Genomic DNA, 11,609 nt, shown 5'->3' on the forward strand with positions numbered 1-11,609 from the left:
ATTAATTTTTTTTTTTTTTTTATTTGTTTCTTTTCGCTGGTGTGCAGGTGACGAGTGCGTTTGTGTCTCTGACTCTTATCTGTTTTTCCATTTTCAAGCCTGTGCTTATTCCTCTTGTTTTATCTCCCCTTTCCACGGTGGTCAGCTGTCAAGAAACCACAATAAAAGCTGAGCCTACCGTTGTTTCTGGTAGTTTCTTTGAACTAGGAAAATGGCCCCCCCCCCCACACACACAGACAGACCTATGACAAATAAGTTGCTCTTCAACTCTGAGGGAGCGAGTGAGAGAGGGAAAGTGGCGGCACTGCGTCTATGATGAAGAGCAAGACTGTAAGCTGCCCGCTTTCGCTGTTCTACCGAGAGCCTATTCGATGAAGCAATGAAAAAGGAGCAGGAGGTTGGAGAGTGAGGCAGAGCACGCCGTTGCTTTCCCGTCCCCAGTATGTGTGCGTGTAGGCATCGTAGTCAATAGCTGCAGCGGCTGTGATGCACACCTAATGCATTCTCCTGACTGCCTCCGACCATCCTTTGGCTAGCTGGCACAAAGCAAGACTATAATAGCGCGACATCAGTGGACATCTTTGATCCTGTTGCTCCGCTTTCCTCCTCTGTTTTTTCCACCTGCTGTCACTCCGACTGTGGATGCCGTATGTGTCGACAGCGCCCTCTCTTTATGTTTGTTCTGGGGGAACAATACTCACTTACTTGATGCGAATCCTCCTCACCTTCTGCTCCCTCTGTTTCTTTCATGTCTTGTGTTCTGCGTTTGTTTTGCCGTCGTGTGCGATGCGCGCTGTCACATACTTTTTTTTTTTGTCTTTTTCACGAATGCACATTGCACCCCGCGCACTTCGCCACTCACCCTTTGCCAATCTCTCTGGTGGAACACAACAACAACGACGACGCCGTCCTCTTTGCTCTCCACGAAAGCGGAATGCTCAACTCCACTTTGTTTTCGCCCTTTCCACCTTTTCTCCTCGTCACCTCTCTCTCTCTCTCTGTGTGCAGCAACCGCGCGCGCACTTGGATTTTCGCACCAGCTCTTCACATGTCTTCGAGTGATATGCCGGAGTGTACGTAGCGGCTTCTCTATTCTCCTCTTCCCATCGACGTACTAAGGCCTTACTGCTAGCACGAACAACCTTTCACACTAGAAAGTCAACGCGTGGGCTGAGCAGGCCAACAAAAGCTAATCAGCAGACAGACAATCAACAAAACGAAGATTCTGCATCAATACAAGCGGGTAGTTTGATTTTCTTCAGTTCTCAAGTGGGCAGACCATCCACGTACTCCACCAAGCTGTCTCCGCCCTTCTCTCTTTCTTGCCTACCTTTCCAGAACACATAGCAGACTTGATATCCGACTCGCTGTTGTGTGTTCCCTGCTTCCCCCCTTTTTTTTTCGTTTTCCTATGAATTTACCAAACATCTCTCTGCTCTCCCTTGCTCAGCCCTGATTTGCTGCTTGTTCGGTGTGGTATCAGGTTTTCCAGGCCTCTTTACCTCAAACCCTTTTCTCCCACCTCTTCTTGCCCTTCTTTCCTCAGTGCATCTGCGTCATCTTAATTCCTGCTCTTTTTTCCCTGTACCGTGATACCGTCGACAATGGGACCCAGCCTTAGCAGGAAGCAGCGAGAGTCGCTGGGAGAGGGCGACCAGCGCACTGCCCCACGACTTACCGCGCGCGAACGCAATGAGCAGCTGTGGAGGAACAGCTCAGGACCGAAAGGAGGCATGGGTGGCAGCTACTCTCGCACACAAGGCAGTACCTACAAGTCGGGTTACACCATCACCCATGTCCCGCGTGGCGGGTTTGGTGGCAGCTATGGAGGCATGAGCAGCCGCGGCAACAGCCCACGTGCGAGCAGCGTCGGTGCACATACACCCCGCGGTGGCTGCGGCGGCGAATACCGGTGGCAAGGCGACTCACGTCCCGGGAGCCGCTATGGTAGCGCCTATGGCGGGTCTCGTGCCTTTAGCGTCGGCGCACCTACACCCCGCGGTGGCTGCGGCGGCGAATACCGGGGGCAAGGCGACTCACGTCCCGGGAGCCGCTATGGTAGCGCCTATGGCGGGTCTCGTGCCTCGAGTGTCAGAGAAGAGATCTCATGAGGTGGCTTTGGCGGTATGTACTGCTGGACAGGGAGCGGGTAGGACAACACTGACAGGTCCACCCCCACGTGCCCGTGTCGCTCGTCCTGGCTCTCACACACCTGCCAATCTCTTTCCCACCGCACATAGGCCCAGTGCGTGCTACGATAGGGGGTTGTTGTCTGCACTGTGTTGAGGGGCGCAGATCCTCTGGACAACTTTATCTTGCTGTAATTGTTTCTCTGTATGTCTTTGCTTTCATTTTCCCTTTCACCCTCGCCATGTCTCTGCAAGGTCGAGTGGCTGGCAGTGGCGGCATGGCGTGCAGATGGTGTGCTGACCACTACTATTCCAGTGCTGTGGTACCCCCCCCTCCTCCTTGCCTGTTTTTTCCCTGAGGGCTTCTGGCCCAGCGTTGTGTCCAAGGTGCACCTCGGGGTTTGCGGAGCTCTCGAAGCTCAAAGCACGCTGCATATCACATTATCATCATGTAGCACATATCCGAGGACGAGGCAAGGAAGGGCAGGAAGAGCCCGTGAGACGCATGGGCCAACTCGACAGCAGGGGGCTGACCCGAGACGACCGGGAAGCAGCCGCAGTGCAACGGAGGTAGGTGAGGTGTGGTTGTGTGTGTGTGTGGTTGCTGGCGTGGTCGTGGTGGGGCGACATGTTGTTCTTCTTGCTCATGTTTTGCCACACAACATGAGGTAAGCACCACCCTGCCGCCGGGCTGCCACAGGGCCGGCTGCGTGGTGCGAGGCGTCCCTAGACACGCGCCACCGGCCCCGCAGACCGCCGCACCGCCGCTGCCCATCATGCCGACGCACTGCCCAGCTCGCGGGCTGCAGCGACCCAACCTCGCTGCGTCGTAGGTGCCTGGCTCTGCCTCCGCCAGGGGTGGCTCGGCAGCGGCAGGGATGGGGGGCTGCTTCAGCTTCTCAGCACGCACTGTGGGGGCACCGGGGCGCTGGGACACCGCGCACTGAGGCGTGCCGCCGTCATGAGGGACGATGCGAAAAAAAAAAAAACGAAGATGAAAAAAAAAAAGGTTGGACAAACGAGTGACAGCGAGAGACATGAGGGAGACGGGATGTGCTTGCTTTTGCTTTTGGCTTGTGCTCTTCATTTGCTGTTCTCCTTTTTCGGGTGAATGTTCTACAAAGATCGATGCAGCGACTGTGCCGTAGTGTTCAGACGTCTCTGTGTGGGCTTGTGCCTTGTGTGTGCTATTCGTTCTTGACCTCTCTTTCTTGCGGCGGGTGGGGCGTCGTAGACTCAGTCAGCGGGTTTACCCCACATTTTTTTACTTTTCGCTTCTCGATCAGCGGCCTACCGTCGTATTGTGAATGCACACACAAAAACACACACACTCGCGTGCACACCGATGCGAGAAAGCGGTCAAGGCCTATCTTGGAGCAGCTCGCTGTGGGGTTTCACTGCACGAGGCATAAGAAAGGGAAAAACTGCAGAGCTGACATCGAGGAACACAGAAGCTCCTACAGACATACCCGAAAATATGAAAATAAAATAGCTGAGCACTATTGACTTCATCTGGAGAGTATGTTTAATGTTGCATCGGGGTATGAGGTGAGGCGTGCTTTACACCGACCTCTTTCCCCTTCACTCCGGTGCACCTCTCGGCAGCCCAGCCGACAAGCTCAGTGTGTGCTTTGTGGTGCAGCTGCTTTTCCTGCCACTTCCTGGCGATGAAGAGGGAGGGGCTGGGGGGTGGGTGGGGGCGACGGCCATCTGTCTTCCCTCTTTCATATGAGTATCCTGATGCCCCTACGCGCACAACCACTCGTCCTTTTCCTCTTGCTTTTGCTCTCCCCTTTATCGCCTCTTTTTTTTGGACCTCCTGATGACTGTCCCCTACCCATTAACATGGACATCTTCATTTTCACCTTTACTACTTCTGCCCGCTGCGGGGTTCATATTTTGCTTTGCTTCTACGTGTCGCGCGTGCGTTCAGTGAGCTCGTGCGTGTGGACACACGTGTGTAGTACATACCCATGTGAAGTGGACTTCTCCATCATTCTTCATCATTACTCCTTCTTTCTCGTACCAGTCTTTGTTGTGTTTTCGCTTCCCCCTTTTTTTCTAGTGCTCTCCTCGCTCTCTGGTCTCTCTTCTTCTGTCTCTCGTTGCGTGGTCATTCGGCGTCAGTCGTCACACACACTCTCAGGCTCCTCGCTTGCTGTGGTCTTTGTCTTGCTCTCCTGGTTTGACTTTTTTTTCCCTCTCTGTTTTCTCCCCTGTTCACCTCCCACCCCGCCCCACTGTTTACTATTTCGTATCATTATTGTTGTCGTTTCATTTGCCTCTAGCTTTATCCTCTTGATCTATTCGGCAGCCAATCATTTGTCACCGTCAAGCGACGGCTGCTCACACACTGACACGCGCAAGTAAAAACAAGCAAGTCCGCATCTCATCCTCTTGCTCCTACTTGATGCTCTTATTTGTTCCTCCTTTCCCCAACGCTCTTTGTTTTGTTCGCTGCCTCTGTCTCCGCGTTATTGTGTACTGTTGTTGTGTGTGAGCTTTCAAGCTTACCCATCTCATTTCTCTCTCTCGACGAGCCCTCTATCTCCTGCTCTCCCCTACCCTGTCTCCGTCGCTCTTCCTCTTGATCCCGTGCGCGCGGCCCGACGTGTTCTTTGAACGCCCCAAGAGGCACCCACATACACACACACACCGTGGATCAGGGTGGTCTTATCTTACTCTCTTCGCTATGTCCCAGGGTGAGCTGCAGATGTACTCATGGGCGGAGATCGCCAGGCACACAAAGGAGGACGACTGCTGGGTGGTGATGTACGGCAAAGTGTTGGATGTGAGCAAGTGGCTGCACGAGCACCCTGGCGGCCTCGACCCCATCAAGGACATGGGTGGGATGGATATCACGAACAGCTTCGAGAGCATCGGGCACACAAGCACAGCGTTGTTGAAAAGCAAAGCTTTCATCATCGGCCGCGTGGACCCGGAGGAGTCGAGGATACATAAGGAGGCGGCTAAGAAGGCGTCGACTCCAGCCCCAAAGTGGTCGGAGACGACGCGCGAAGAGTTACGGCATTACAAGGGTGGTGAGGGTATTATCCCGCTGCCCGTGATTATCGGCGCGGCAATTGCCGTCCTAGCCCTTCTAATCTATCTGCTGAAGTGACACAGTTCTGCAATGCGCCCATGCGTGTGTGCGTGCGTGTGTGTGTGTGTGTGTTCACATATGTGAAGGACTGATATGAGAGTGAGAAGGACCCGTTTCCCCAAAGACCTGCCCAAGCCATCGACCACAACGAGAATAGGAAGTATAAACGTTATCAGGGAAGAGGGGGGGAGGAGGAGGGGGAAGCGAGAGAAGAAAAGGGGCACCTATTCATCACCAGTGGGGTGTGGTAGACCCCTTCTCTTCACTTTACGCACTTCTCTCTCTTTCTTTCTTTTTCCTTTCCTGTGGCTCGAGCAGGGAAGAGGAACCAAGGGCTCAGCGAGCATAACGGCGCACCGGCTGAGCGGCTGAGCCGCAAATAACAACAAAAGGATTAAGGACACCCGTGAGCAATGCTAGTTGATGGCGTGAAGGGCTGGTGTGCCATACGCATACCCACGCATATGCGTGCATAGCAACGAAGGAAACTCCGAGAGGGGAAGAAGCGGCAGCGCGGCGTCTTCGCCGTGTTGCCTCTGTTCGAGTGTGAGGGGTGACAGAGTTTTCGCTGCCTTTTCATTGGCATGCGTCTGGATGTGGTCAGTGGAATGGCAGCTCTGAAGAAAAGTGAAGACCACGAAAAATGAGCGTTAAGGAGCCACTTCAAAGCATGAAAGGGGGAGTTGAGCGTTTGACAATACCAAAGAAGTGGTGTATCGTAAGACGTAGGGAGGACTGAGAAACAAAGGAGACGTGAGGTGCATGGCTGGGGGCCAGCTGCGTGCTGCATGCTCACTCGCTGGAGACTCCTCTTCCCCTCGCTTTCTCCGCTTATTTGGCGATAAAAGTACACGTGCGTGTCTTCTGTGTGTCTATGCTGATTAGTGGTCGGAGGAGACAAATAGGGCCATGGGCCGCCCTCCTCTGTTTTTCCCTTGTCTTGTGTTTTGTTGCTCTTTGCATCTGGCCATTCGCAACTTTGATCAGGCTGGTGCGCATCGTGATAGATCCGATTGCCCCAGCTGGCAGGACGATCTGTGCATTTTTTCTTTTCTTTCTCTGATCACACATCGGAGGTACTCTCCGTCTATCATCTGCCGCTCCCTCTCAAGACACGGAGGCGCCTCCTGGGGAGGCACTGGATGAAGCGGAGCTTTCACAGAAACGTCCCCATACACGCACACAATCACACGCTCTACGGGCATTAAAGGTTGGGGGAGGGGGGGGAGTGAAAGAGTGGCATAAAAAATGTCAGCTGGCGGGAGAAAGTGTGCCGCAGCGGAGAGCACCCAAAACGCTCTCAGCCCTTCCACGTTGCCTCACGCTTTTCAACTCCTGACGTAGCGCTAAGGTGCGGCGTCGGAGTTTTAATTTACTTTATTTCTTTATTTTTTTTTCTCTCCTTTTTCTTTTCATTTCGGGGTGCTTGAGATGCGCATGTTGGGCGAGGCGACGCGTGTATGGCCAGAAAGGAGGGGATGCGGAGACGAAGAGGGTACACAACTGATGGAGGAAGGAGGACGTCTACAATGTATGTCTCCCAATGCGGACTTCTTTGGCGCTGATTCCTCCCCTTTTTCATGTTCCTCTTTTTCTTCGTCCATGTGGTGGACCCCATCACTCTGTCTCGCGATTCTTGCCTTGTTTTCCTTCTGCGCCTCTCACCCTGACTCTTGACTCCTCCCTCTAGGATTGCGACACCGTCGCCACAGCGCCGAGTGACTGCTGCGTGATCAAGCTCAATCTCCACTCCGAGGAGGGGATATGACTTGGTACCACTAATGATGGTTGGGGCCCAATTAGGCTCTTGCCACGAAGCGAACCGGAGACTGTACGGCGTCCTGGTTGTCAAGTCGATCGGCAATGGCTGTGTCTACCGAAGCGACAAAGAAGAAAAGACGTACGAGCCTCAGAGTACCGCGCTGACTCTGACCACCACATGCCGAAAGCGCTCCAAGGAGGAGGGAGAGACGATGAATTGTCCATGCAGTCCCCCCCCCGCCCCCCAGCCCCCACAGCCTCATGACACACATGCAACGACACAGTCTCACGTAAGGATAGAGAGAGAAGTTCCTAAGTCAGCTGGTATCTGAGGCCATCAGGAAAGTCGCCTCAGGTGGTAGAGTTGCTTATAGACCGCACTGGACACACCAAAACAAACGCAATCAAAAGTAACTCTCGAGAAGGTGCCCTGCACGTTGCCTGAGCACTGCCCTTCCTCGGATATGTTCATGAAAGAGCCCCAAAGGGCCAGCTTCGAAGGATGGGTACAGTCCTGCAGCGCTATCACCCCCATCAGCCCTTGATCATGAGCGCGCATCCAGGCTACCCTTGCCCCTCGCGCGCTGCGCGCACCAGCAGGAAGACAAGGCGATCCATACCTCTGAGCACAAAAAGGGCCGGTCCAAGTTTTGGTGAGGATGTGCCAACAGAGGTCAGCGCGACAACCGGCACCACGCCTCCTCCACGCTCCACGGAGACATGGCACCCCCGCTCTTTAGATCGTTTGTGGTGGGTTGTCTGAGTGGGCACACCGCAAAGTTCACTGCGGCTCCCCCTCAGTCCTCTACGAAAATCACTGTGAAAATGTGAAGACCTTCCCAATGCACGGGAAGAGAGCTCCGGCTAGCTTCTACAACCAGGGCGTCGCCACCGGCTGCGGCCCTGCTACGTGGAAGGAGGGGCTCACTGTCCCCCCCGCCCCCCCACTAAGGCCGCACATGCCTGAAGACGATCTCGCATCCTACCACCCTGTGACGCTGACCACTAATCTGAGCAAGTCACTCGAAGGAGTGATATCGAGACGACTCTGCGATTCTGTGGAAGACAGGCTCCAACCCCAGTAGTCTGGTTTGCCTTCCCACCGCTCCACTGTAGACCCCCTGGACCTGCCTCTGCACAGGGTAGGTCAGCGCCGAGTTGGCCTCGAAATAGGTGCCATGTTTGTGGACCACACTTGCGCGTTCGACTCGCCAGATCGTGGCGCTGCCATCACCGTACTGAAGAGAGGCAACCCAGAACCGCGCTATACTCGCCGGGTGACGGATTTCGTTGGTGGCCGTCGCGCCTGCCATCGCCTCCACGAGAGGAAATCAAACATGACCAGGGGTGCATGCGGCGCTCCACGTAAGTCAGTCTTGGGCCCTCTTCGTGATTGCAGTGGACTCGCTGTGTGTGGAGCTGAGCGGGGCACGCGGATTGCACCACGCCTTCTTGGCTGATGGCACCACACCCCACGCAGCCTCTACAACGATGTCTCGCCATCCACACTGCAATCCTCTCTTTGTAGGGAAGGGCACTCGGGACTGGACCACTTCATGCAGCGGAGTGCTCCTTAAAGCGCAGTACACACCCGTCGGTGCACGGCACCGCAACCAGCTGAGACTCTCCGTTGCGCACACGCACCTGGAAGCGGATCGCCACTCCCGCCTGCTCGGTGTGGACCTCCAGTCAATGCGCGGCACTGGCGAACACGTTGCAGAGGTTATCGGCGCAGCCATGGCCCGACTGGCCACGCTGCGCGCGCATTCTGCTCGCACGAACGGGCGCCGGTGACGGATCTTCTCCTGTATTGCTACATGGCACGGAGCGGATCAAGGCTACTCTGCGGTGCCACCGTGTGGTGGGAGAGTGCTGGCCAGAAGCTGCGGGGGGGCCCTTGAGCGCTTTCACGCCCAAGCAGCTGCAGGCCCAGCGAGTGCGGCAGCATGCGCAGACAGCAGAGGCCTACTCGCGGAGGCGGATCTCGTGCCTCGCGACGCCGTAGTGCTGCTGCGCCGCACCCGCCTGCGACTCTCCGCACGAGGAAATCCCAGCGGCATGCAGGCAGAGACTCGCCTGTTCCGCGGGGTTCCATTGCTCGCCCCGGACAGCTGGCGCGGCGCCGACAAACATGGAGCGCGGAGCGGCCGCGACGCCTTATCGTCATCGCGCGCGCGTGGGTGCGGCGGCAGGAGGCTGTGGCCCCCGGCTTGCCGGCGCTGCGGCGGGCGTGGGGCAATGGCACGCTGCCTTGGCCCGCTGCGAGGCCAACGGCATCCGCCATGGCACCGGGATACGAGCATGGTTGGTGTCACGGGCTCGCTCTCCCTCCTCATGACGGTCGGCACGGGGCCTGCGGGTGTGTGTGGGGTGGGGCATTGTGACGCGTCTGGGCACCAGCGCTGGCGCCACCCGCCCGCCGCGCGCGCCTCTCATTTTTGCGTGTCTGCGCCGATTGCGGATTGGAGCGCAGCGCCGGAGTCGGCAGGTCTGCGAGATCGGCAGCGGCAGGGGGGTGCCGACGGCCCACCACATGGATCACGGACTCAACCACCGGCCTCAGATACCCAAGCCACCCTCTTTTACCCGCACAATTGACGTCCCCGCTTTCGCTATCGTGCAGAACCCTGGGTGCGACCAGCTTGTATCGCGGTGTGCAGCCCAGCCCGATCTGTCTGGCGCCGATTGCACAGCGCGTATCTGAGGACGAGGCAAGGAAGGGCAGGAAGAGCCCGTGAGACGCATGGGCCGACTCGACAGCAGGGGGCTGACCCGAGACGACCGGGAAGCAGCCGCAGTGCAACGGAGGTAGGTGAGGTGTGGTTGTGTGTGTGTGTGGTTGCTGGCGTGGTCGTGGTGGGGCGACATGTTGTTCTTCTTGCTCATGTTTTGCCACACAACATGAGGTAAGCACCACCCTGCCGCCGGGCTGCCACAGGGCCGGCTGCGTGGTGCGAGGCGTCCCTAGACACGCGCCACCGGCCCCGCAGACCGCCGCACCGCCGCTGCCCATCATGCCGACGCACTGCCCAGCTCGCGGGCTGCAGCGATCCAACCTCGCTGCGTCGTAGGTGCCTGGCTCTGCCTCCGCCAGGGGTGGCTCGGCAGCGGCAGGGATGGGGGGCTGCTTCAGCTTCTCAGCACGCACTGTGGGGGCACCGGGGCCCTGGGACGCCGCGCACTGATGTGTGCCTCCTGGAGTGGTGTGATAATCAAGGACAGGTGAAGCAAAGAAAAAGAAATGCCGCTCTGTTTTATATTACTGAACAAATGAATGAGTCGCAGAAGGGTCATTGCTGTGGCTGCCTGCGCTTGCTCGTGTGCGTGACGGTGAAGGTTTTTCGTTACGTTGCGCATTTTGAGTTTACGGACGGTTCTTGACCATTTTCATTGCTCTCATTTTTTTTCTCGCACGTCCTCCCCTTGTTGTGGTGTGTGAGGTGCGGGTATGTTGTCTCTCTTTCTCGCCGTCGCCGAGGAATGCGGGGGAAGTGGTGGCGCTTCATTGTGTACGCGTCTGCGCCCGTGTGTGTATGTTGGAGTACCATAAACGATGCTTTTTTTTGTTGTAGTATCTCATCGTCTATGATCTCCATCGCTTCCGTTAACCTTCTTGGCATATGTGGTGCTGAGTGTAGGGAGGGGGCTATTGCAGCTTCTTTTCCTTCCACTCTTCACTCGTGGCTTGTTTTTCTTTTCCGTTCCTCCCTCTTCTGACCTCATTTGCTCTCCTGCTTTGCCCCCTCACTCCTAAGAGTGAGGGGGCTGATGGAAGCCAAGACCGAGAGAAACGGGAGACTGCGTATGAGCAGAGCTGACTCCATAGATTGCAGAAAGAAAGGAGGAGGGCGAAGAAGCGGGCGGAGCCCACCCCATCAAGCCCTACTGTGCCCCCTTCCCCTGTTTGTCTCTCTCTGTCCTCTTTTCCTCTTGACCTTTGGCTCTTCCTAGCTGAGAAGCCCACTACCACTCGGTTTTCTTCTCGTTTTCCATGCTTGTTCTTTTTTTCTGGCAGACCTGGTTCGGCTTTATTCTCGCCGTGTGCTTCGCCCCCCTTTTTGCTCCACTCCACAGGTGAGGAGGCGCGGTAGAGCTCGTCTGAGGGTCGTACATCATATCCAGACCTCCCCTCCCCCCTCTCTCTCTTTTCTTTCCTATTTCACTGTGTGTGCGTGTGTGTGTGATTTTCCCTTCTGTTGTCTCTCAATACGCACAGCGAGGAGAAGAGCGAGGCAAGATAGGAAGAGCGGAGCGAGCGAGCCAGCGAAAGAGAGAGAGGCACACAAGCAGAAACGCAGACACACAAGCACGGACGACCAGGGAACATCAACCGGCCGCAGCGGCATGAGAGAGGCTGGCTTGCCACTCTCACACCTGTGGTGCCCAGGTGTGTATCCACACCCCTACACTTCTCTCTCTGTATGCTTTTCCCTCTTCGTGTATCGCTGTCTCCCTCGCTCTCCCTCTTTGCTCTCTTCCTTTGCAATTAGAGTACGCAGCGTTGTTCAGCTGGTTTACTCGGTCTTACCTGGTAAGTCTCTCCGTGCGCTGATTTAGTAAATTAATTTTTTTTTTTTTTTATTTGTTTCTTTTCGCTGGTGTGCAGGTGACGAGTG

The 11,609-nt window shown here is 56.0% G+C and overlaps 1 protein-coding gene across 1 annotated transcript; it reads left to right on the forward strand.

The window, feature by feature from the left end:
• Nucleotides 1-4,821: 4,821 nt before the first annotated feature.
• Nucleotides 4,822-5,250, forward strand: LBRM_11_0460 (putative cytochrome b5; the record flags this gene model as incomplete). The annotated part of the gene is made up of 1 exon (XM_001562929.1): nt 4,822-5,250. One exon carries the CDS (start codon nt 4,822-4,824, stop codon nt 5,248-5,250), a length of 429 nt encoding a protein of 142 aa, XP_001562979.1.
• Between the last annotated feature and the right edge of the window lie 6,359 nt (nt 5,251-11,609).

The sequence above is a fragment of the Leishmania braziliensis genome, chromosome 11 (assembly GCF_000002845.2).
Source record: "Leishmania braziliensis MHOM/BR/75/M2904 complete genome, chromosome 11".
NCBI classification, from domain to species: Eukaryota; Euglenozoa; class Kinetoplastea; order Trypanosomatida; family Trypanosomatidae; genus Leishmania; species Leishmania braziliensis.